We start from the raw sequence: 25,701 nt of genomic DNA on the forward strand, positions 1-25,701 counted from the left end.
TTTAAAGAAAGATTTGTCTTTCCATATTTCATATAAACAGACTATTAGTATGAAATTTTTGTTCATTGACATTTTAATTTTTCTTTTTCCCAATCTTCATTTGTGATTGCTTCTACTCTTCAAAACTTAAAAAAAGGAAATATAATTTCTTTAAAAATTTCATCAATATTTTATTTTCTACTGGCTTTTTAAATTTTTCTCCTTTTTATTAAGTTTATTTCACTATAAGTTTAACATAGTCATTGACTGAATTAGGAAGGTAGGGTGATAATACTGCAAGCTCCCTCTCTTCTCCCTAAAGCCCCCCCCTAAAAACATAAAAGCCATTTTTTTAATCCATAATCAAAAGGAAAGCAAGAAACACTCTTAGTGGGCTGGGTCTATAGGAATCACTGGCAGATGAAAAGTTGACAGAATCAGACTAAAAGAAAACCACAGTCCTACACACCCAAGTAGAGAGCTGCTGCACATGGCGGGCACAGCTCTCAGGGTACACTATGCAACGAGGTAGATGCAGCAGAAAGAACTGAAACAATTTATAGCACAACTGGCTGGAGGGTAACACAGATGTTATACAGCAAGTCAATTCCTTCCACCAGTTTGGGTCAAACGTTACAGAAGTATTTGCTTATAGGTGAGAAGAGTAGCATTAAACAACAAATTTGTCCCTACCCAGGTAGGAACAATGAGTACAGACACTCAGATCAAGACAGGAGAACACCTCGTGTAGATATTGACACCTACAGAGAGGGGACACTCACATTGCACACTCCATTCCCTCCACAACCAGGAGAGACCTGCTGCAATAAACAGACATACTATTCACAGGACGGCTAACAAGGACTATCAAAGACAAAGAAGCATAAAACCAAGGTTCTAACACGAAAAAGCGGCATTAGTGTGAAAAACAGAAGAACCCACACTTGAAGAGCTAATAAATAGAATAAGACTTTAGAAGAAGTACAATTAGTATCCTCAGAGATATGTAAGATATTACATTTACAAAAAAAGAAATGATCTGGGGCCCTTAGAATTTAAATTTTTGATCACTAAACTAAAAAAAAAAAAAAAAAAACAAATAGGCTAAGGATTAAACAAAAACATATAAAGAGAAAATTAAATTAGTAAGTTGAAAAATGGAGCCAAGAAATTAACCACAATGCAGCATAAAAGGACAAAGAGGTAGAAAGTATTAAAAAAAAAAAAAAAAAAAGTTACGGTACAAAAAGAATTCAGCAATCACTATCAAAGTATCAACTGCTTTTTTTGCAGAAATGAAAAAGCTGATTCTAAAATTCATATAGAAATGCAAGGGACTGAGAATATCAGGACAATCTTGAGAAGGAACTAAGTTGAAAGACTCAACTTCACGATTTAAAAACTTACCCTAAAGCTACAGTAATCAAGACAGTGTGGTACTGGTATAAGGATAAACATAAAACATACAGATCAATGGAAAAGAACTGACAGTCCAGAAATAAACCCATACATTTACGGTCAATTGATTTTCAACCAGGTTGCAAGAGTATTCAGTGGAGAAAGAATATTCTTTCAACAAATGGTCTTGGGTCAGCTGGATATCTATATGCACAAAAAATGAATTTGGATCTCTACTTCACATCATACACAAAAATTAATTCAAGACAGATCGAGACCTAAATGTAAAAACTATAATAAAACTCTTAGAAGAAGACATAGGTATATATCTTTGTGACCTTGGATTAGGCAACGGTTTCTTAGATATGACACCAAAAGTACAAACGAAAGAAAAATTGGTAAACTGAACTTCACCAAAATTAAAAACTTGTGTGCGTCAAAGGACACTGTCAAAAAGCAAAAAGACAACTCACATAATGGAAGAAAATATTTGCAAATCATATATCTGATAATGGGTATAGTATCCAAAATAAATGCTTACAACTCAACAATAAAAAAGAAAAATTGCTCAATTAAAAATGAATAAACAGTTCTCCAAACAAGTTATACAAATGGCCAATAAGTACATGAAAAGATGCTCAACATCATTAGCCACCAGGTAACTGCAAATCAAAACCACAATGAGGTAACACTTCATACCCACTCAGATGGCTATAATTAAAACAAAACAAACAAACAAAAACAGAAAATAACAAGCGTGAAGGTGTGGAGAAACTGAAAGGCTCATACATGGCTGGTAGAAATGTAAAAGGGTGCAGATGCTCTGGAAAACAGTTTGGCACTGCTTCAAAAAGAGTACCATATGACCCCGCAATCCTATTCCCAGGTATATATCCCAGAGAAGTAAAAACATATGCCCACCTACAAACTTTACACAAACATTCAGAGAAACATTATTCATAAAAGCCAAAAAGTGGAAACAACTCAAATGCCCATCAACTGCTGAATGGATAACAAAGTCTGGTATATCCATACAATGGAATACTATTCAGTCATAAAAAAGAATGAAATACTGATCTATACTATGACATAGACGAACTTTGAAACATTACGCTAACTGAAAAAGCCAGTCACAAAAGGCCACATATTGTATGATCCCATTTATATGAAATGTCCAGAATAGGCAAATACAAAGAGACAGAAGGTACATTAGTTGTTCCAGGCCGGGCGGAGGGGTGGGAGGGAGAAACTGGGAATGACTGTTAACAGGTACAGGTGATAAAAGTGTTCTAGAATTGGATAGTAGTGATGGTTGCACAACCTTGTGAAAATACTAAAAACCAATTTGACTGTGAACTATACACATTAAAATGGTAAATTTTATATTATGTTATGTGAATTATATCTCAATTTAAAAAAAAGAGAAGTGATCAGAAGTCCCAAATCTATCTAATAGGCATTCTAGAAAAAAAGAATAGGAAAGATAGAAGAAAAAGTCATGCAAAGCAATAAGAAAACTGAAAATGTCCTCTGAAAACCATAGTGGATGAATTGAAAAAAAAAAACACACATCAAGTGATATGATGAAATTTCAAAACAACAAAAAGAAACAGAAATCTGAAAAACTTCCAGAGACTAAAAAAATTAATTACTAATAAAATACTACCATATCAATATCAATCTTCTCCACAGCAATATTGGATATAAGATGACTATGGAAAATATTTTCAAAATTTTGTGGGAAAATAGTTCTAAACCTAGAATTCTATACCTACTCAAAATCTCATTCAAGTATGAGAGTGAAATAAAAACATTTCTGGATATGCAAGGACACAAAGAGTTTGCTTCCCTCAGATTCCTGCTGAAAGAATTACTCAAAGATATGTATCTGGAATAAATATAATAATAATCCAAGAAAAACAAACCATAAGGAAAAAAGTAGAGAAACCAGTAAAACCTTTAAGGCCAAATAAGCTCTGACTGGAAAGAAAAAAAAAAAAAAAAGAGCAAAACTTTATTAACATTCAAAGCTAAAATCTCAGATGATATCAACCGGAAGAAATGTAGGGGCAAGAATGGGGGTTGCGAGAAAAGAAAATAGAAGAATGTTAAAGTCATTTTCTTGTTGAGAAGGATATAGAAAGTAATTAAGACACATAATAGAAAAACACAAATTTAAGTATTATACAAAAAATTTAAGACTATTCAATAGCTTCACTGATGAATTCCTTCAAACATTTAAGGAAGAGAATATCTATCATACACAAACTTTCAGAGAACAGAGAAACTCGTTTTATGAGACTAGTATAACCCTGAGACCAAAATCTGATAAGAAAATTAGAAATAATTATAGGTCAATACCTCTTATGAACATAGGCACAAAAATCCTAAGCAAAATATTAGCAAATGAAATCAAAGTTATATAACAAAGGACACAATTTTATGACCAAGCAAAATTTATTCTAAGAATTTAAGACTGGTTTAACATTCAACAATCATCCAGTGTGATTCATCACATTTAACAGAATAAGGAGGAAAATCATAAGACCACCTCAATTGATGCAGAAAAAGAATTTGATAAAATTCAACATCAAGCAAACTGGTAAAAAAAGAAAATTCTTCAAACTGGTAAAAGATATCCGTAATAAACCTACAGCTAATTTTACTGAAGGAGTCCTGGTGGTGCAACAGTTAAGCACTCGGCTAACCGAAAAGTTGGTTGTTCAAACCCACCCCACAGCTCCACAGAAAGAAGTCTAGGCAATCTGCTCCCGTAAAGATTACAGCTTAGAAAATCCTAAGGGGCAGTTCTAATCTGTCACACGGGGTCATTATGAGTTGGAACTGACTTGACGGCATTTAACAACAATTTTACTGAAAGGTAAAATATTGAACACTTTCACTGAAGGCTGGAAACAAGCTAAGAATGCTCATTATCCTCACTTCTCTCTAAAATTGTACTGGAAATTCTAGCCAGTGTAATGAGGCAAGAAAAAGGGGGGGGATAAATATTGGAAAGGAAAAAATAAAACTGTATTTATTTGCAGATGACATGATTGCATAAGTAGGAAATCCAAAAGAATCTATAAACAATTAGAGTAAGTGAATTTATCAAGGTTGCTGGATATAAGCTTAAAACACAAAAAATAATTGTACTTTTATAAACTAGCAACAATCGGAAAATGAAATTTCTAAAAATAACACTTATGATAGTATCAAAAATAATAAAAAGTACCTTATAATATCTAAGAATAAATCTAATGAATAACGTGTAAGACATCTATACTGAAAATTACAAAACCGTGTTTAAAAAGTTAAAGAAAACCTAAATAAATGGTGCCACTTCAGAGAGAAGAGAAAAAAAGCCCAAGTCTCCTTATGCCCTATAAGGTCCACCTTCTCAGCCTCTGAAGTCCTCCGACTGTTCTGTCTTTGCAACCACCCTTCCCTTCCTACACAGCTGAACTTTATGATGGTAGCCTTATAGCAGCTGCTGCCTATGGTCACAGACGAGCCATCTATTCCTCAATATACATTCATTATATAAATATATATTGAGTACCTACTATGTGTCTCCGGAAACGTAACATGAAGATGGCTCTGGTTAGTAGACGATGCTGATGCTAATATTCAAAAAGGCCAATACGATTTGAGGCCAATAGTTAACTCACGTTGACATAAGTCACCAAAGGTCTCATGCTGTGGGAACCTGAACACACATTCAAGTAGTCGCTCTATTCTGACTTTCTCATTGCAAAAAAAGACTGGTTTTTGGTTTTGTTTTTTTTTTTAATCAAAACTGATTATGCACTCTTAACTAGTAAAGAATGTCTTCTTTGAGCATTGTGCTCTTTTAAGAACTATCTATATGGAATCAAATTGACAATAGCAACTCAAAAGATTAGATAGGAGACTTAGGGGGCAATGAGTTTAGGTTAATGGAGGAGGAACAATTCAGAAAAGGAGGGTGAGAGAGAATGGTTACACGACTTGAAGAAAGTAACCAATGTGACTCGCTTGTACAACTGCTGAATTGGTGAATGCTCTGTTGTGCATATTCTCAACAAAAATAAATTTTAAAAAAACTGATTATGCACTACACTTACAAAAATGGCTAACATAAAAAATAGTAATAACACTAAATGCTAGCAAGGATACAGAGAAACTGTATACGTTATTGGTAGAAATGAAAAACGGTACAGCCACTCTGAAAAAGAGTATGGCAGATTCTTATAAAACCAAACATCTGCTTATCCTATAAGTCGGCAACTGCACTCTTGGGCATTTATCCAAGGGAAATAAAATCCCCCCTTGTCATTTTGGTTTATGTTATTAGTTATTCAAGTATCACTTTACTGAAAAAATAGGCTTGTTGGTTGAGAAGGCTTGTCTTAAGGGGGGAGGGGAGCAAAAGAGAAGTTACATCAAGACTCAAATTGAAAATAGTATTCATAAAGGACTGAATCTCGGCTATACTCTCCTTGTTTAGAAAGAGTAAAAACAATATGGGCTGCAAATTCTACAGATTAAAACTTAATCAAAATTTATTATAATTCATAAGCCCCCCCCAAAAAATAATAAACCTAAGTTAGATTAAAATATTAAATCTGAATCCAATGAACATAAAAACCCTGGGAACATTACTGATTTATAAAGTAGTATTATCACATTCTTAATGTTGACGAATAGTTGTCAAAACTTTGAAATAAAAACCCCACCCTCCTGGCTCAGTTTAACCGTACAAACCCTCTGACAGGAAGAGTTAACTATAAATACACCGTAAACTATATGTAGCATACTAAATGGTGTCTCAGGCCCTCCCGAGTCTAAAAGCTGTACAATTCTCAATGGAATAAAAAATGCTCCAAGAATCTCAGAACCACTTAGTCCAATGGCTCCTGAGATGTTCAACTGGCAGACCCGCTGCAAGCTTATTAAAAAACAAACAAAAAACACATTATCAGGCCCACCCCAGTAGGTTTGGCATATTAACTTTGGGGGAATCAGGTTCCATTGAGACTAATAAAAATTACTGGCTCACTTCCTAGAAAAATGCACATATATTCACAATTTTACATATGATACAATCCCCTGAAGACCATCCACAGATCCATGGATTGATGGGTCCCAGGTGAAAAAAAAATACAATTTTGACTCAGAATGATATAATTGTTTCCAAAGGGGCAACTAAATGAAAGAGAGAACATATTTATTCCATATTGTACCAAAAAAACAAAACTAGATGAAACTCACAGAAGTTGCAGCTGAATTTAAGGCAACCAGTTGTGATAACTGTTGTTGTTGATAGCTGTTGAGTCGGCTCCAACTCACTATGTACAAAACAAAACATTGCCAGGTCCTGTGCCATCCTCACAATCGTTGGTATGTTTGAGCCCATTGTTGCTGCTATTTTGTGATCATCTGACTTGTCAAAAAACATACAGCTCTCTATGCAAAGTAATGGGCAGTATATTGCTCTAAGAAGTAGAAATAAAGAGATCTCTTTAAAATACAGATTAAAAAAATATGTAGGTCTGTTGCAGCAAGGATTCCACCATTGGGCAGGAGAGGGATCAGATGACTTCTAACATTGTAAGATTCCAAGAAGCCCAGACGGCGCAAAAGGTTACAAGCTCGGCTGCTACCCGAAAAGTTGGTGATTCAGCAGCCCCAAGGAAGAAAGATCTGGCGATCTGCTTCCGTAAAGCTAACTGCCAAGGAGACCCAACGGGGCACTTCTGCTCTGTCACAGGTACTCACTGAGTCAAAACCCACTCCACAGCACCTGACAACAACGAGATTTGTTGAAGAGGGGGGAAAAGATAAAAATTCACTTATTTTTACTGCTTACAGGCTATTTGCTTTCTGTGTTTGCAAGATTAAAAATACAAACAACTGCTTGCATTTGTACTCCACGTGTATCTGTCAATGTGTGTAACGTTTTGAAATGTAAACTATAGCCAGAAAATCTGTTTTTCTCAATATCACCTTTTTCTGTTTTATCTCTAGCAATTTTTTTTTGCAAACTTTTCAAAAAAGTAAAATCAGTATAGAATACAACCTACAACCCTAGGAAATAACCCAACCAGTTTCCTTACTAACAACTGAATACCTGAATTCTAATTAAACTGAAGTAAAAATTCTACAGTAATAACCCACTCATAAGTTAAAACACATTATTTGGTTGTCTCTTGCTTCTGGATTTCTTATACCCTACCTTGAATATTCAAAGAATAACCCTTCTCCCCAAAACCAGCTTTGAGAGAGAGAAGGAAAGACTATGAATTGGGTAAATGCAGATGCAGGAGATTAAATGTAGAAACAAATTTTTTCAATCAATACATTCTGACAGTGCCTGATGAACCAAAATTTTGCGAGCAAGCTCCTCCTTTAAAGGACACCAGAGATGGACAGGTAGCTCTTAGTCACAGAGCCCTCCCATTTCGGCAAGTGAAACTGAGCAAATGGAAGCCTGCAACTTCTCATAGTTACATGGCTGTATGCAGAAGTGTCATTTATTGCTTTGGCTACTCAATCTGTTCCTTAATTAAAACTAGAAAAGTGATTGATTTTGAAGTGAAGATGTAACAGTTTTTTATGAACTCACTTGCCCTTTGCTCAAGTCTCCAGTTTCTGTTGGCAAATCCAAAGCTTTCAAGAAAATACCTAGACTTGACCAAAGGCAATAAAACCTTGAGAGGGACTACATCTGGCATAAAGCAACAAAATATTCACTAAATAACAAATGTTTAAAATCTGGTACTTAAGAAAAACCGACTTCAAATAACTGAATTTGCAATAGCAAATTATATACAAAAGGCAGCGTGCCAATAACAGTATCTTAAATACAAAACTAAAAACTGTCAGCTATAAATACTGCCAAAGTAGGCATGATTTCTCGTAAGACATCTGCATGAAGCATTCAACCCAGAAATTAGTTATTCTTTAGTCAGAAATAAAAATTTCAAAAGGTAACAATTCACAAGGACATTTGCACTGAAGTATTTTTTTCTATAAATGCACAGGCAAGTTTTGCACTTAAAATCATAATTGAGCAATTGTAATGTCACTTTAAGAAGTTATTTCTCTCCCTAAATGGTTTTCAATGTTTTGTTTTGTGTAAGTGCCTGTGTGTTTAAAGGTAAACATGCTTTAAATTCCTTCCAAATACCAAGCTTGGAGCATACATTAGAAGAAACTTCATATTCTTGCACCAATTTGTATATATGTGTATATTTTAAAGAATTTGTTTTATGTGACACCAAGATGTTTGTGGCTAGCAGTTTGATCAATTACACATCTGATTCAAATTAATTGAGTTGACAGTTTGTTGAAGCCATATGGCAGGAGCTACTGTGAGTAAAAAGGGAAACAACTCAAAGAAAAAGCACCATTCAACTCCAAAGACTATCTTTTTCTTACTAGTCATTACACTTTTAATTTCACTATCTAGTCTTACAGACAACTCCATGATCGCATCTTAGATGATGTTTAGAGTAAATTCATTGAAATATAGTGAATACAGCCCTAGCGGCGCAGTGGTTAAGAGCCTGGCTGCTAACCAAGAGGTTGGCAGTTTGAATCCACCAGTCGCTCCTTAGAGACCCTATAGGGCAGTTCTGCTCTGTCCTATATGGTCACTATGAGTAGGAATGGACTCAAAGGCAATGGGTTTTGGTACAGTGAATATGAAAAGAATGAATCAGGCTGGATTCTAAACACAGTAAGAAGCCACTGAAGGATTTTGATCTGAGAAGTAATAATTATAGTTGTGTTTTAGGAAGATTAATCTTGTGTCGGTATGCCGAATGAATTAAGAAAGGACTGGAAACTACAAAAACCATTATTAGAGTATTCCAGTTTAAAGCAGTGAAGGCCTGAATTATAGAAGCAACAGAAAGAACTGGAAAGAACAGGGGAACGGAAAACAGTGCAACACAACAAAGTCCAAGGGCATGGACTTTGGAAACACACTGCTTAGGTCCAAATCTCTCGCTTGCTAGCTGTTAAGACCTGGGCAAAGTCTTATCCCCTGTGTCTCAGTACCTCATCTATAAAATAGGGATATTAAGGGCACCTATTCCTGATGATGGCAGTGGTTAAGTGCTCAGCTGCCAACTGAAAGGTCGGCAGTTAGGAGCCACCAGGCACTCCATGGAAGAAAGATGTGGCAGTCTGCTTCGGGGAACATTTCAGCTTTGGAAACCCTGTGGGACAGTTCTACTCTGTCCTATAGGGTCACTAGGAAAGAGTTGGAATCAACTTGACAGCAACTGGTTTTAACCCCTCATTGGGTTTTTATAAGTAAATGTTTACAAAAGTGGAAATTTTAAAAACACAGATATTAAAAGGCAATATTGATCACTATTTCATTGCAACAATGTTTTAAATAGTAAAAGACCAGAAACAACCTAAATATCCATCAAGAGGGTGGCTGGTAAATTATAGGGCATCCATATAATGAAATATTTTCAGCTACAAAAAAAAAAAAAGAAATTTAAATGTGCTAATATATACAGGAACCCGGTGGTACAGTAGTTAAGCACTTGGCTGCTAACTAAATGGTCAACAGTTCGAATCCACCAGCCACCCCTTGGAAACACTATGGGACAGTTCTACTCTGTCCCATAAGGTCACTATGAGTTGAAATCAACTCAGCAGCAACGGATTTGGTTTGCTTAATACATATAGGGAGTCTCGGGAGGAGCAAACAGTTAAGCATTCAACTACTAACCAAAAGGTTGGGAGTTTGAACCCACACAGAGGTGCCCCAAAAGAAAGGCCTGGTCTTCCACTTGCAAGTGACCCTATGAAAACAGAGGAGAGCTGCCCCATACAGTTTCCAAGGCTGTAATCTTTATGAATCACTGATGTATCAGTGAGCAGCTGAGCACTTAACCACTGTGCCACCAAGGCTCCTTCATGGTAATCTACAGTACTGTCCTAATAGCATTAGAGTCTACCACTTTAGAATCTTATCTTACTCAAGCCCTCAGGCATATTGGACTAGGTGACCTCTCCCTCCTCGAAAACTCTTTTCTTGGCCTCTGTGAAACCAAACAGTCCTGGTTTCCCTCCTATTTTACTGACTTCCTTTTCCTTGGCTCCTTTCCTCCTCACCTTGAAGACTTTCGCCCTTATTACTATTTAATCTTCCTTGGTGATCTCATCCAGTCAAATGGCTTTAAAGACCACATATATGCTAATAATTCCCAGATTTATATCTTGAGCCTCCACTTCTTCTTTGATTGATATATGAAGATTTCCCACCCTCATAGTTCTACTCTGTCCTATAGGGTCACTATGAGTTGCAATCGACTCGACGGCAGTGGGTTTAGTGGTTTTGTGATCATCTGCTTGGAGGTCAAATAGGCATCTCAAGATTAACATGGCCAAAACATGTTAAACTCTTCATTTACCCTCACAATCCTGCTGCTTCCAATCTGTTTCATCCCTTTTAATGACACCACCATCTAGCCAGTTGCTCAAGACAAAAACTTAGGAGTCATCTTGATTCCTCTCTTTCCATCAAATCTCACAGCAGATCCTATTGATGCTACTTTCAAACATATCTCATATTCAACCACTTCTCCACACCTCTACCACTAATACCCTTGTCTAAGCTACCATCATCTATCTTTTTAGCAGAGTATCCCAATAGTCTTCTAATGGCCTCAATGCTTCACATTCATCATCCCCCACAATCCATTCTTCTTCCAGGAGCTAAAGGGAGCTTTAAAAAATGTAAATCACATCACTCCTCCTGCTTAAAATTGTCCAAAACCTTCCCTTCACATTTAGAATAAAGACCCCTCACAAAGTCTGTTTTAGACATGCTGAACTTGAGGGGTATAACGCATCTAAGTGGAAAAACCAAGCGTATGGCACTTGTAGAAAGATTTGGGTAGATGTCACAAAGTGACATGACTGGCATGTGGACAGAAACCAAAACCATGGGTTTGGAAGAGAACATCTGAAATAAGTTTAAAAGAGAAAGGACAGAGGATAGGACCAAGATCTGTGAACTCCAATACATAAAGGCCTGGTAGAAGAGGAAGAGCCGGCAAACATGATGTGGTTGAGAGGCCAGACACATAAAAAGAAAACTAGGCCCGATATCAGGGAAGCCAGAGCAAAAGGATGTTGCAAAATGAAGAGAGATCAAGTAAGATGGAGATTGATAAGGCTCGCTTGATTTGACATAAGAAAAGCCTTTTGTGGCTTTAGCAAGAGCTATTTCAGAGAAGTGATGGGGAGCTATGGCAGTGAAGACAGGAACGTTTTTACAAACTTGATTATAAAAGGAGAGATCAGAAAGAGAAAACCTGAGGAAGTTTAAATGCTACAGGAAGGATTCAATGGAGAGAAAAGTTGAAGACACAGGACAGGACAGAGCAGTGATAATGTAAATTTTCTGAAAAGGCAGAAGGGGTTAGACACAAGGCACAGATGGAAGGATGTTACAACTACTTCTGATAATATTCAACATAAAATTCTATGTAAAAAAGTACTTGGAAGAACTTGCTAAATTCCTACAGAAAAAATAAAAGGTATTTAGACTTGCCTTGGAAATTCTATAAGGCAGACTTGTGCAACGTAAAATAACCTAAACTCAGCTTTCTTGCAAGAAAAACTATGGGCATTGACAATTACTAATTCATTGAATAAACATTTCCTAAAAGCCTACTATGAGCTGGGAAGTGTTCTCATCCATGTGGAAAATAATGATAAATAAGACTTTAATTTTGCTTTTAAGAAACCCATTGCTAGTGAGCAAACAAACTTGTAGACAAATACCTGCAATTCAATATAGCAAGTACTGTGATCCTTTGGATATACAAAGGAAAACAGTGGCACAAAGAAGAGGCAGAACAGCATGGGCTTTGAAGTCACACTGCATCTGAGCCCTAACTCTGACATTTATTAGCTATATAACCTTTGGGCAAGCTATATAGCTTCTCTCTAAGCCTCAGTTTTTTCATCACAAAAGAAGATAAAAAATTACCTACCTCACAAGGTTATGAGGATTAAATAAGTTAATGCTCGTAAAACACCTTGGACAGGCCAAACACATAGTAACTACTCAGTAAATGTAAGCTATTTATATTAAAAAAGAGAATAGAAAAAAAGTCTTGTAAATTTAAGTATACTTGGATGGGTCTTAGAAGACAAGTAGGAGAATGGCACTCCGGGAAGAAGAAATGGCATGTGCAGAATCATGAAACAGTGTGCTATTGCAGGAAATTGCAAAGTTTTTAAAAAATCTCTTCCCCCCAACCCACCTTGTTCCAAGAAAAATTTAAGGCAGCTAACTGCAAATAGTTCTGTATAGCTGAAATATAAAGTGAGATTGGAGAGGCAGAAAGGGATAAATATAAGAGGGTAAGGAGGAAAACTGACAAGACTTTGTGACCACTGTATAAAAGAGATCTAATGTGACTCACAGGTTTCTGGCTTGAGTCACTAAATTGATGATGTGGCCATTAAATCAGTCAGGGTAAGAAACACAGAAGGAAGAACAGATTTGGCAGGGAAGATGATAAGATTGTTTTTTGAACATGTCGAATTTAAGGTACTTACCAATCTTTTTTTTTTTTTACCAATCGCCTCGGTAGAAATGTCTAGTAGCCATTGGTAAACAGGCCAGAAAGAGATGCATGGGTTGGAGATAGATTTGGGAGTTGTCATCCAGAGAAAATATAAAAGAAGGGGAAAAAAGGCACTTTTGGACACCAATATTAAAGAGGCAGGTAAAGGAAAAATAATGATAAGTTCAAGAGGTAAAACGGTAACTAGGAGCTCTTTAGGAATAGGGACTTTGTCTTATTATTAAGTATCTCCAGGACCTAGCATAGGAGGTGGTCAATATCAAAGTCTACAGTGGTTAGGTAGGATGAAGACTAAGAGCAGTCTACTAGATTTAGCAATTAGGAAGTTATTACCTTAGCAAGAGCGCTTGAGTGGAACAATGGAGGCAGAAGTGAGGCTGCAGTGCATTGAAAGAAAAAGAGAAAGAAAGAAATGAAAATAGACAACAGAATCTACTCTTTCTGAAAGCTTGGCTGTGGAGGAAAAAGGTAAAACAGGACATCAGCTAGAAAAAAACCTACAAGGTCACTTACATAGTAAATTGAGGAAGAACAATCTTACCTAATAAAGTAACAGAAAATATGAACAAGGGTTGTGAGTAAAACATTTAAATATAAGTTTTAAGAGACTCCCAAGTTCCTACTGGTAATATATAATACAGTATTAAATAAAACAAAATGGACTGATACAGAGCTAAAGAAAAGTAAGCTGTCTTTAATTGGAATTATTATGATTTCTCTCATTTCAATTTTTCTATATTTCCCAAATTTTAATAATGAGCTTGTGTTTCTTTTATCATGGTGATGATGGGGCTTAGGAACAATAAATTTTACCAAAATTTATGATGCTTCAAGGGCAGAAAAGATTTAAGAGATTCTAGCTAAAGGAAGATACATAAGCCAACAGAAAGAGATGAAATATAAGCAGACAGAATGCAGGAAAGAAATAGAAAGGAAAAATAAAACCAACACACAAGATCTTCACTGGGGTCAGCACAAAGGAGGACAGACACTGCTTAAAACACAGTAAAGGCTACAGACAACAGGATTGAGAAAGGCAAGCAAGATATAAATGGGAATTTTAAGAAAAAGTTAAAAAGGGTTAGCTATGGAAGATTTGGAAGGCATACAGAGGCGATTCAAAACCTAAATACTGGGTGCACCTGAAGAGATCTGAAATAATGGAATATTTAAAAATATAATTCAATAAAACTTTCAGAGCATTATGTTGAATCTACATATTGAAAGTACAGCTCTGACCCAAGAAAAAGTGACAAAACAATCCCCACAGTCACTTGTCCTGGTAAAGGGACTAAACCCCAATGATAAAGAAAAATGTCCTACAGGAATCCAGGCAAATGGATCAAATGACCTATGAGGAAGTTAAAAAAAATACGTATCAGGCAAATGCCAGACTTTTCCACAGCAACATTCAATACTAGAAGAACGGGAAGCAATGCCTAAAAAGTCTTCAAAAGGAAGAGAGTGGGAACATTCAAGAATTCAGGGCATAAAGTTCCCATGAGCTCTTCCTTCAGAAGTCAATCCAGAGATAAATGAAAAGACTTCAGTAAAATAATGGCAATGAGTTCAAATCCATTAAACTACATGACTAAGATTAAAACAAATGCGAGATCATAAATGGATGCTAAAATTAGAGGTTAAAAGTATGATGAGAAATCGAATATTTACACAGTCTCAAAGTACAGCACAAGATACTAAAAAACAAAAACAAAAAAATAGTAACTTTACAGCAGAAAACTTGGCAGGCACCACTTTAACCAAGTGACCAATGTTAACATCCCAGTAATCAGTAATGGGGCATACCAATATCACATGCCTCCTTACATGATGCACTGAAAGGGTACAAGATCACTTCTGTGGTATTCCTGTCAAAAATCTGTAACCTAAATTTTATCATGGCGAAACTTCAGACAAACCCAAACTGAGCGGCATTCTACAAAATAATTGGCTAGTACTCTTCAATAAAAAGTGTCAAAGTCATGAAAGACAAAAATGGTGGACTGTCCCAGATTAAGAAAGCATGACAACTAAATACAAGGTGTGATCCTAGATTAGCTCCTGGTCCAGAAGAAAGTAGTGGGATAATTGACAAATTGGAAAAAGGTATGTAGGTTAGTTAATAGCATTATATCATTGTTAATTTCCTGGGTTTTGATCATCACACCATGGACATGTTAAACATTAACGTTTGGGGAAGCCAGATGAAGAGTGCGTATACAGGAAATGTCTGGACTATATTTGTAACTTCTTTAAAGTCTGAAGTTATTTCAAAATTAAGACTTTAAAAACTTTTAAATTTAAAAAATTAATATGGGACTTATGATCACATGATCTTGCTGAGGGCAAAGGGAATATGGAATGGGCAGTGGAAGGTAATTATAAATACCAGCTACAGCCACATGCCCTGGGTGAAGAAAAGTGAGAGAAATTGTTATGAGTATTTCTTTCTTATTTTCTTATGAATATGTTTGTGTGTGTGTATCTCTGTTCTCTTCCCTCTCTATCCCCTTACTTATTATATAACATAAAATGTAGTTAACTTTACATCATAGTATTTAAGTTATAAGATATCTAGGAGAAGAGTGAGCATTACCCAAAGATCCTGTATCCTCTCTGAGAAAGGGGTTAGCACATTTGCGATTGTGTGCAGGATAGCCGTACCATGCCTGGCGAAAGTACGGCTCTGTTACTGTCTTTATTTGGAGATTGAGTACGGTTTAAGAAGATGTGCATGCGTGCCAAGTTGACAAGGGGTGGACTGTGATGATTAGTTTAATGTGTCTACTTGACTAGGCCATGGTGCCCAGTTGTTTGATCAAACACTAGTCTAGATGTTGCTGTGAAGTATTTATATGTGATTAGTATTTAAATAAATTTACGTCAGCTAAAGCAGACTACCCTTCATAATGTGAGTAGTTTCATCCAACCCATCAGTTGAAGGCCTTAAGAACAAAACCAGAGATTTTCCAGAGGGAGGGTTCCTCTCTCTCTCCCACCACCTGACCTACTGATTTGGGACACAAGACTGCCAGAATTTCCAGCCTATCACCTGACCTAGGGATTTTGGACTTGCTAGCTCCCACAACCAGATGAGCCAACTCTTTAGAGTAATTTTACCTATAAATCTATAAATAACATCTACAAATACATAAATAAAATCTATAAATAAAAATCTACCTATATCTTCCTGGTTCTGTTCATCTAGTGATTCCTAATACAGATTTACCTGTTCTATAATTTATGTTAGAAATTCAGATATAATTAAAATTGGGAGGGCAAAGAGCAAAAGAGAAGGCACTGTAGAATGCTGATTTATCTTTTATAGCCTATAGTTTAAAAAGCAACATGTAAAGTTGATCAAAATAACAAAGATATAAAAGACATAAAGGTAGAAATAAAATAACTAAAGTGTATAGTGGACCAAAGGGAAGAAAAGGAAGAGGTAGAATATATTCATTTTTTGCTCACAGATACTGTCTAGGAACCAATAGATACTGTCTGAGATAGAGGATTAAGTATGATAAGTGAAGTTAAAGTTATGACAGTAACCACTAGAACAAAAAAAGAAACTTCCCAAGTTATGAGAAGAAACACATACAGCATGAAAACTTAGATTACAATAAAGGAACAGAAAGTGTAACATGAACCATGATGACAAGATTTAGAATGAAAGCAGAACTCAGCTATTAGAGAAAAAAATTATCACACAGGATCACAATAAAAAATTTGACTATATGCTTATATGCAAGGCTACCTAATACAAGTGATTCCCAAAGATAACAAAGGGATGGGCAAAGACATTTAGTGCAAATACTAACAAAGACAAATGCAAGATTTGCTTTTTTAATATTAGATAAGGTTTAATTCAGGATGAAAAACAATGAACAAAAAAATTATAAAGATTATAAGAAAAATATAAATGAATGTTTAATTATAATGAATATATATATACCAAATAAAATAGCATACATATTCATGAAGCAAAAGCTACAGAAAATACAAAGAAAAAAAGAGAAACACATTAGTAGGAGACTTTAATTCATCTCTATTAGTACATGACTAACCAAGAAGACTTAAAATAGATAAGACTTAAATAATGTAATTAGTGTAGTGGATCTAATTGATAAATATCACACTCTAACCTGAAAACCAAAATTATCTTTTCAAATATGCATGCAACAGCTACAAAAACCAACCACACATAGAAGGCACATAGGAAAACTTAAATTCATCCTAAAAAGTAGAAAGAGTACAAACTATACCTTATAATACAATAAAAACATAAATAACAAAAATGAAAAACAAACTAAAAATAAAAAACCATTTGGAAATTTTAAAAACCCTTATCTTAGTGTTGTGTTAAGGGAAAAAAAATCAAAACTGGAATTGCAAAATATTTACAAAGTAACTACAATGGGAAGCCTGCAACTAAAGCAGTGCTCATTTTTCAAAAATGAAAAAAAAAATTAGCAACCAACATAAGAAAAACAATCGCAAAATAAACCTAAGGAAAAGTAAGGGAAGATTTAAAACAATGAAAGGAAAAACTAATAAAAAAGAATGTCATAGAGCTAATTTTTTTTTTAATCCAAGAGCTGATTCTAAACAAGAAAAACAAAGCAAGGTCTCACATATACAAAATAAGAAGTAATAATAAATAAACAACTACAGACATAGAGGGCATTTTTTTTTTAATTACAGAAGAATACCTTGCTCAACTTCATGTAAATAATTTTGAAAACATGGATGAAACGGATGATTTTCTAGGATATATTATCAAAGCTTTCCCCAAAAGATATAAATTGTAAGCAGTCAAATTATCATAGAAGTAGAGATAATTTTCAAAAAGATACTCCCCCCAAAAAACCACCCAGATCCAAAAGATTTCATGGGGAACTCAACCAAACCTTTAACTTGAATGCCATTTAATCAGGGAGGTTAAAAAAAAAAAAGGGTGGGGGCGGTTGGGGCAGAATAAAGCAAGCTTAGAATTCATTTTTATGAAAGTGGCATAATCCAACAAAGATAGTACACACACAAAAAAAAGTACAAAGCAATTCAGTACATGAGGAGTGATGTCAAATTTCTAATAAAATTTAGCAAAGAGGACCCAACAGCACATTTAAAATAACATACTATGGCAAAGCAAGTTGATTCCGGAATGCAAGGATGGTTCGATAATACTAAATCTAATAATACAATTCATCACAGTAAGGGATCAAAGGAGAAAAATCACATCATAATTCCCAAATGCTGAAAAGGCATTTGATAAAATTCACTTCCATTTTGTATTTTAAAATCTTAGTAAAATGGGAACAGCTGAATAACATGATAAAATATGCACATCGCAATCTAAAGCCAGATTCGAGCTTAATAAGAAAGCACTGAAAACATCTCACTGAAGTCAGGAATAAACCAAGGATCCACTACCACCTTATTGTTTGATATTTTTGGAAAGTACCAGCCAAACTAATTTGACAAAAGAAAGTAATAAATATAAAAACTGGGAAGGAAAAAATAAAATCATTATTTGGTAGTTATATGATTATTTAACTGTAAAGGCCTAGAAAAGTAATTGGAAAACTATTATAGATATTAGAATTCAAAAAATAATATTAGAATTATTTTTGTCTAGGTAGAAAAGTAATACTCAGAAATTAAAAGCATTCCTATAAAATCCCATTCACAATAGCAACGAAAAAGACAAAATGCCAAGGAATCAACGCAGCATGAAATGTGAAAACCCGTTCAACCCCACTGCTATCAAGTCAACTGTGAAAGGTCTATGTGAAAAAACTTCAAAATGTTACTGAGGGATTCAAAAGAAAACTTGAACAACAAGAAATGAATATTTACCCTGTTCTTGAACAGAAGACCGAACCTCAAAAAGATGTCAACAATCTCCAAATCAATCAATCAATATAATGCAATACCAATAAAAATACCAGCAGGATAGAGACGGGAAGACTTAATAAAATAATTCTAAGATTTATAGAGAAGTCCTTCAGTGGTACAAATGGTTAAGTGTGCTCAGGTGCTAACCAAAAGTTGGAGGTTCAAGTCCACCCAGAGGTGCCTCAAAAGAAAGGCCTCGTGGTCTACTTCCAAAAAATCAGCTGCTGAAAACTCTTCAGAGCACAGTTCTATTTGGACACATATTTGGAGCCAACTCAAAGGCAACTGGTTTAAGTTTTATGGAAAAATAAACAAGCAAGAATATCTGGGAAAATTCTGGGAAGTAGAAAGGCGGGGGTCTATAATCAAAGAATGTGGCCATTAGGTATGACTAAGTGAGCTGATCAAAGAAACAAAATAGAAGTCCAATAATAACCTCGAATTATATGTAGGAATTAAGTACATCTATTTTTTATAGAGGACAACTCAAATCAGTACAGGAAAGATGATTACTTAAAAAGGATATTGAGATAACTGGGTTACCTAGAAGAAAAGTAAGGCTGGATTCCTACCTCACTATTTTACTCAACTTAAATTTTGTATGGATAAATGCATTAACCTAAAAATAAAATTTTTACAGTACTGGAAGAAAATACAAGAGTTCTGATTTTAATTAGAAATAATATTGAAATAGGGAAGTCCTTTCTTAGGACAGAAAAATCAGAATTCATAAAAGATTGATAAATTCAAGTACATAATTTTTTTTTTTTTAATTTCTGCTGGAAAAATATACCATAAACGAAGTCAAAAGACAAAGGACAAATTGTGGAAAATATCTGCAATACATGTCAAAGATTAGGAACTAACGCCCTTAAAACATAGAGTGGCTCTTATACCTATTGAAAAGACGCCCAATCCCTCATAACTATAAAAACTACCTATCAAATTGGCAACTTAAAAAAATGTTGATAACCCACTCTATTACCAAGGGTATGGGAAGACAGCACTCTAAAGCCGACCTGGAACATAAACTGGTACAACCTCTACAGAAAGCAATTTGACAGTATCGATCAAAATTTAAATAGTACATATCTTTTGACCCAGCAATTGCACTTCTAGGAATTTTCCTAAAGATATACTCACTGGTATGTAAAATTACGTACGTACAGGGATATTTATTGTATCATTATTTGTATTAGCAAGAAAACCTTAAATTTAACATACTGGGTTTTTCCAAACAAAAGAATGCTACAATCAATCAATCTCTCTCTCCCTCCCCTCTCCTTTCCCCTACGCACACACACAAACACACATACATACATATTACACATTTCTAGAATGGATACACTAGAAACTTTATCGTTGGTTGCTTCTGGGAAGGGAGCCAGTAAGCTGCAGTCAAAGGTAGAAAGTAAAATGTACCTTTTACCATATGCTCTTCATTTAAATTTTATACGACGTGCATATATTACTTATTTTAAATTTTTAAGAGATGTCAGCATTATTACCCAGTTTCATGAATTGTCATAATTTTTCCTTCTCTCTGCCAGTTTTCCAGTTCCTCTGTTAGCAACACCGTTTAACAGTTTTCCCAGCCAATACATGGTATTTAATCAAACTCACACAGATAAGTGATGATAGTAACTGGGCTCCATTTACCCTTGCCCCCGGGCTCTGCTTCTGTACCCCTACTCTACAGAAAGCCCTGCTCCCTGTTCTTTACTGGTTTTACAGAGATTGAGTTAGTAGAAGTCCAGGACTAAGAAGCTATGAATTTCTGGGCCGATGGAGCAAACACATAATCACAATCACATTTCAGGAAACGACATAAAGACAAGAAGCAGAAAAACAAGGTTTTACAAAATAATATAATGTAATGATGGGGGGTCTTGTTCACTACTTTACCTGTTCAAGAATGTGATTTTATCCATTTGTCCAGAGTCCATGGTGCTATAACGGAAGGAGCCATACTAACTGATCGAATTCACTAGAGACTAATTGCTTACACATAATGCCAATGTATTAATTGTGTGTGTTGTGTGTGCGTGTGTATATCAGGAATATCAAATCATGTGTATTAAGGAATCACATAAATGATAATACTGCCCAGAGAGAACCACATGGTGCTATGAGTATGTATAGGAAGAAGAGACCAAGTCAGAAAGGTCAGAGAAGGCTTCCCTGGGGAAGAAAAAAACAAAACCATGTGATCAGCTGAGAGTCAGTTAAAATAAGAAAACAGAATGAGTAGAGAGAGTTTCTGGATGCTAGAACGGCATGTGCAACGGGCCCTGTGGCAGGAGGGAACACGCTACGTCCACCTGTAACTCAAACCTGTTGCTGTCGAGTCAATTCCAACTCACAGCGACCCTATAGGACAGAATAGAACTGCCCAACAGGGTTTCCAAGGCTGTAATCTTCACTGAAGGAGCCCTGGTGGTGCAGCGGCTAAGTGCTCAGCTGGCTGCTAACCCAAAGGTCAGTGGTTCGAACCCACCAGCTGTTCCTCAGGAGAAAGATGTGGCAGTCTGCTTCCATAAAGATTACAACCTTGAAACCCTATAGGGCAGTTCTAGTCTGTCATATAGGGTAGTATGAGTCACAACGGCAGTGGGCTTTTGGTTTGATCTTTACAGAAGCAGACTGCCACATCTTTCTCCTGTAGAGCAGCTGAAAAGGGGGTTCAAAATGCAGACCTTTCAGCTAGCAGCTGAGCACTTAACCACTGTGCTACCAGAGCTCCTTACATTATTTGCAAGGAAGTGAAAAAGGCTAAATAGCAAAGAACGAGAAAACATGACGTAGGATTAGCTGGAAGTTAGAAAGTGGCCAGATCATGTAGTGCTTTCAACCCATGTTAAGGATTTTTCCCTTATCCTAAGAACAATCAAAAACTGGTGAAGAGTTATAAACAGAGATGAAAACAGATTTGTGCTTGCAAAAGATCAATGTGCTCTGAAAACTGGGGGGCGGAAGAAAATATTTGGTAATCATATTTCTCATTGGGTTTAATATCCAGAATACATAAAGAACCTCCACAACTCAACATCAAAAAGACAAAAAACAACTTAAAAAAACGGGCAAAGGACTTGAACAGAAATTTCTCTAAAGAAGATATACGAATAGCCGATAAGCACATAAAAGGATGCTCAGCGTCATTAGAGAAATACAAAACCACAATGAGATACCACTTCACACTTACTAAGATGGCTAATATCAGAAAAACAAAAAATAACAAGTGTTGGCAAATATGTAGAGATATTGGAGTGCTCCTCCACTGCTGCTGCGAATATAAAATGGTGCAGCTGCTGTGGAAAACCATTTGGCAGGTTCCTCAGAAAGCAAAACACAGAAGTACCATATGGCCCAGCAATGCCACTCCTAGGTATATGCCCAAAAGACTTGAAGGTAGGGAGGGACTCAACCAGATACTCACTGCAGTGTTATTCGCAATAGCCAAAAGGTAGAAATAACCCAAGTGTTCATCAACAATGAACGAATAAACAAGATGTGGTATATATCCACACAATGGAATATTAGCCATAAAGAGAAATGAAGTTCTAATACATGCCATGACATGGATGAACCTTGAAACATTAAGTGAAATAAGTTAAACACAGAAGTACAAATATTGTATGATCCACTTTTCTGAAATACTTAGAACGTGCAAATACATAGACAAAAGTTTATTAGTGGTTACCGGGGGTAGGAGAAGGGGAAATAGTGTGTTAATACTTAAGAGGTACTGAGTTTGTATTTAGGGGGATGAAAAACATTTGAAAAAGGATAGTGGTGGTGGTAATTAATGTCATCGAATTGTACATTTAAAAATGATTAAAATGGAAAATGTTATATATACTTAACAAAAAAAAAAAAAAATGGAGGGCAAGAATAGAAGCAGGAAGACTGCAGGAGACCTAAGTGAAAGATGATCTCAGCATGGACTGAAGTTACGGCAGAAGGAAAGCAAACAGGACCTGGTGATTGATTATGTCTGAAGGGCAAGGGAGAGGACAATGTTAAGGAGGGTGCCCCAGTTTCAGGTCTGCATAACCGGATGGATAAAGATGCTGTCACTGAAAAACACACAACGTTCCGGGATGACCAGGTTATTCTGTACTGTTGCAGTGGGTGCTGGATGGAGGATAGGGATGTAAAAAGTAAGAAAGGGTCCTTCTACACACCTAATATCTGGAAGACTGGGTACAGAAGGATGGAAAATGGGATTAGAGTTCAAAAGAGAGATAATGTCAGTTCCAGTATACTTAAAAAGAAAGGTTTTGCCTTCAGGGTCAGCCATAAAACAGGCCTAGATATTCCTATTCCTTCCTATCACCTACTTTTTTTTTTTTAATCTCTCAAAACAAAACCTCTCAATAATCAAAGAGCGAGAGAGAGGACTTAAAATGCAATATGTGGGAGGATGAAGAATTGATGTGAAATCATTTCAAAGTATACAGTGAGATTTCAGATGTTCCCTGATTTTGAGAGTGGTGAAAAGACAGAGGATGCCTTCCTGGAGGAGGAATGAAATGCCAGTCAAGAGGAAAAGAAAGCAGAAAGAACAGGCTGATGAACCCACTGCCCAAATTTTGTTTGGACACAGTTATTTTCACCTCTGGACAAATGGCTGTTCTTGGCGTTGTATGCTAAAGGGATGCAGAAGTAGCCCCACACCTAAGCCCAAATTCTGGCTTCCACTGCCATCAGGTGGTACCTGTGAGGAAGTACATCAACCAGGTTCTTGGAGCCTAGGAATTCCTACTTGCAGCCATTGTCATTAATCTACAATCAAAGACCTAAAGAATGCAGTAGAGGGCAAACTGGTGAGAGTCCTTGCTAAGAAATTTATCTTCTAAACCATCAATACACAAAAACCTAAGTTTCTGTTATGAATTTGGAGTAAGAAAAAGTATTTCTCCTCTTTTCATTTTCATGTTTAAGATCACATATTTAGCAATTCCAGGACGCCCAGTCTGATGCTATCATCTCAATCCTAACTCCTGGTATAGTATGTATTTGACAACTTCTAACGACCTCAATTTTAATTTTAATGATGTATATAAATGGGTTAGCGTACATTTCTAGTATGAATCAATAACCTTGTCATAAACACAAGCAATTGTCTCATCAATACGGAAAATTCCCTTTTGTTATCTTCAAATTAATCACATAATAGTTTTTTTAATACTTAAAAGTACAAGGCATGGTAGTAAACACGTTCAAAAACCATCATGGTCTCAAATCTCATCAGTCAAGCAAATATACCACTGATATCATCAACGTCAACATTATTTCACCAGAAACCATGGTAAATGATTAATGCACCATTCCTGGTAGTTCTCTTGCTGGTACAAATAAGCTTGCCCCATATAATATTTAACATCCTGCGCAGTATTTAATTCTCACTACACTGAATATTCACTTACAACTGTACCACTTTAACATTGTCTATACATATTTGCTGATTTGATTCGTTTTTGTTTTTAAGGCATCTAAACTAAGGACTGGGAATTTTAGACCAAAACGTGAAATAACTGCATTGAGTACATTTTTCCAATTCTCCATCAATTGTTTTTATATCATAAAAAAAAAAATATCATAGACACAGCATAATTTCGCCACTAAGTGTATTCTTCATCTTCGTTTTCTCCTTTTCTTAAAATCCAGACAGCACTATCCATTCTGTCTCTGGACATTCCAAAATATTAACAATTCAACTAGTTTTCTTAATCTTCTAGGTTCTGTGTCCCCCCACCCACCCCTACCAACAATCCCCCCTTTCTCCTCCTTTCTTCTGTTTCAGAATGCCTAACTCCTTCACACACTTGGGGTGATTTTTCCAAAATCACTTTTTGTAATACTCTTTCTTCTTTTTCCCTCAGTAAAAAACCCTTTTTGAAATCATACCCCGCAGTTAGGCGCCAATGTGTTTCTTTTACAAGATCAAACTGCGAAAGGGGAGGAGACTGGGAACCGAGTAAGCGAAACATTTGGGAATGTCACTGAGACAGCGGTCTCTCCTTTTAAAAGAAAACACAACTCTCAGCACAGAGTTTTCAACAGAACAAAAATACTTGTTCTTCGTGGTGCTCCAGTTTCGTCCCTGACCTCAAAGACACCTTCCCTTTTCTCTAGCCCCCAGTCCCTCTGCTATACATGGGGCCTGCCTTTCCTCCTCCCAAAGAAAAGAAATTCAGGGAGAAAAGAAAGGGTAGCAGGCACCTTCCCGCCGAGCCCGCAAGCTGTCAGGACCGTGGTCCACGACTCACCTGGCAGGTGCGGACGCCCGGAGAGTTGTACGAAGCGGTTGAGCTGGCCGGTCCCACGACCCCCGCTGCCCCCACTGCCCCCGCCGGCCCCGCTACCTCCGCCGCCGCCGCCGCCTGCGGCGCCTCCTCCCCGCCGGCGGTTCCTGTCCCAGCCCTGGGCGGCCGACATGGCCCGCTACCGAATGCCGCAGCCGGGTCCCAGCAGCCCCTGGCCCGACGGCACCAGCCGAGCCTCCTTCCTGAGCTCCTCAAGAGACCCGGGAGACAGGGGAGGGAGGGGTTCCAGTCCTCATCAGTGACCAATGGCCGAGCGCCATGGTGACAGGCAGCCAATGGGCAGTCGTTTTTTTGGTAAGTGGAGGGAGGCGGAGAGAGACGTGGTAACCATAGCTATGGCTAAAAAAAAAAAAAAAAAGTAGGGGGAGAGAAAGGCAGAAGCAGCCACTCATCACTCGCCTCCACCGCGCTCAGCAAACCCGCTTCGCGGTGGCTCCTGCGGGATCAGGCGGACCAATCGAAGGCCGAGTGAGAGAGGCCACGCCTGC

The 25,701-nt window shown here is 36.6% G+C and overlaps 1 protein-coding gene across 2 annotated transcripts in view; it reads right to left on the bottom strand.

The window, feature by feature from the left end:
- The window catches only part of KLHDC10 (kelch domain containing 10), a 66,304-nt gene extending 40,919 nt beyond the window's left edge, over positions 1-25,385 (bottom strand). Inside the window, exon 1 of one of the 2 annotated variants that reach the window (XM_064289735.1) lies at positions 25,157-25,385. In XM_064289735.1, the coding sequence (XP_064145805.1) occupies positions 25,157-25,325 (169 nt within the window). In that variant the 5' untranslated portion in view covers positions 25,326-25,385. The remainder of the gene's footprint in view (positions 1-25,156) is intronic. The other variant, XM_064289736.1, reaches the window with a different exon arrangement.
- Positions 25,386-25,701: the final 316 nt, after the last annotated feature.

This window comes from Loxodonta africana, chromosome 8, assembly GCF_030014295.1.
Source record: "Loxodonta africana isolate mLoxAfr1 chromosome 8, mLoxAfr1.hap2, whole genome shotgun sequence".
Taxonomy (NCBI): Eukaryota; Metazoa; Chordata; class Mammalia; order Proboscidea; family Elephantidae; genus Loxodonta; species Loxodonta africana.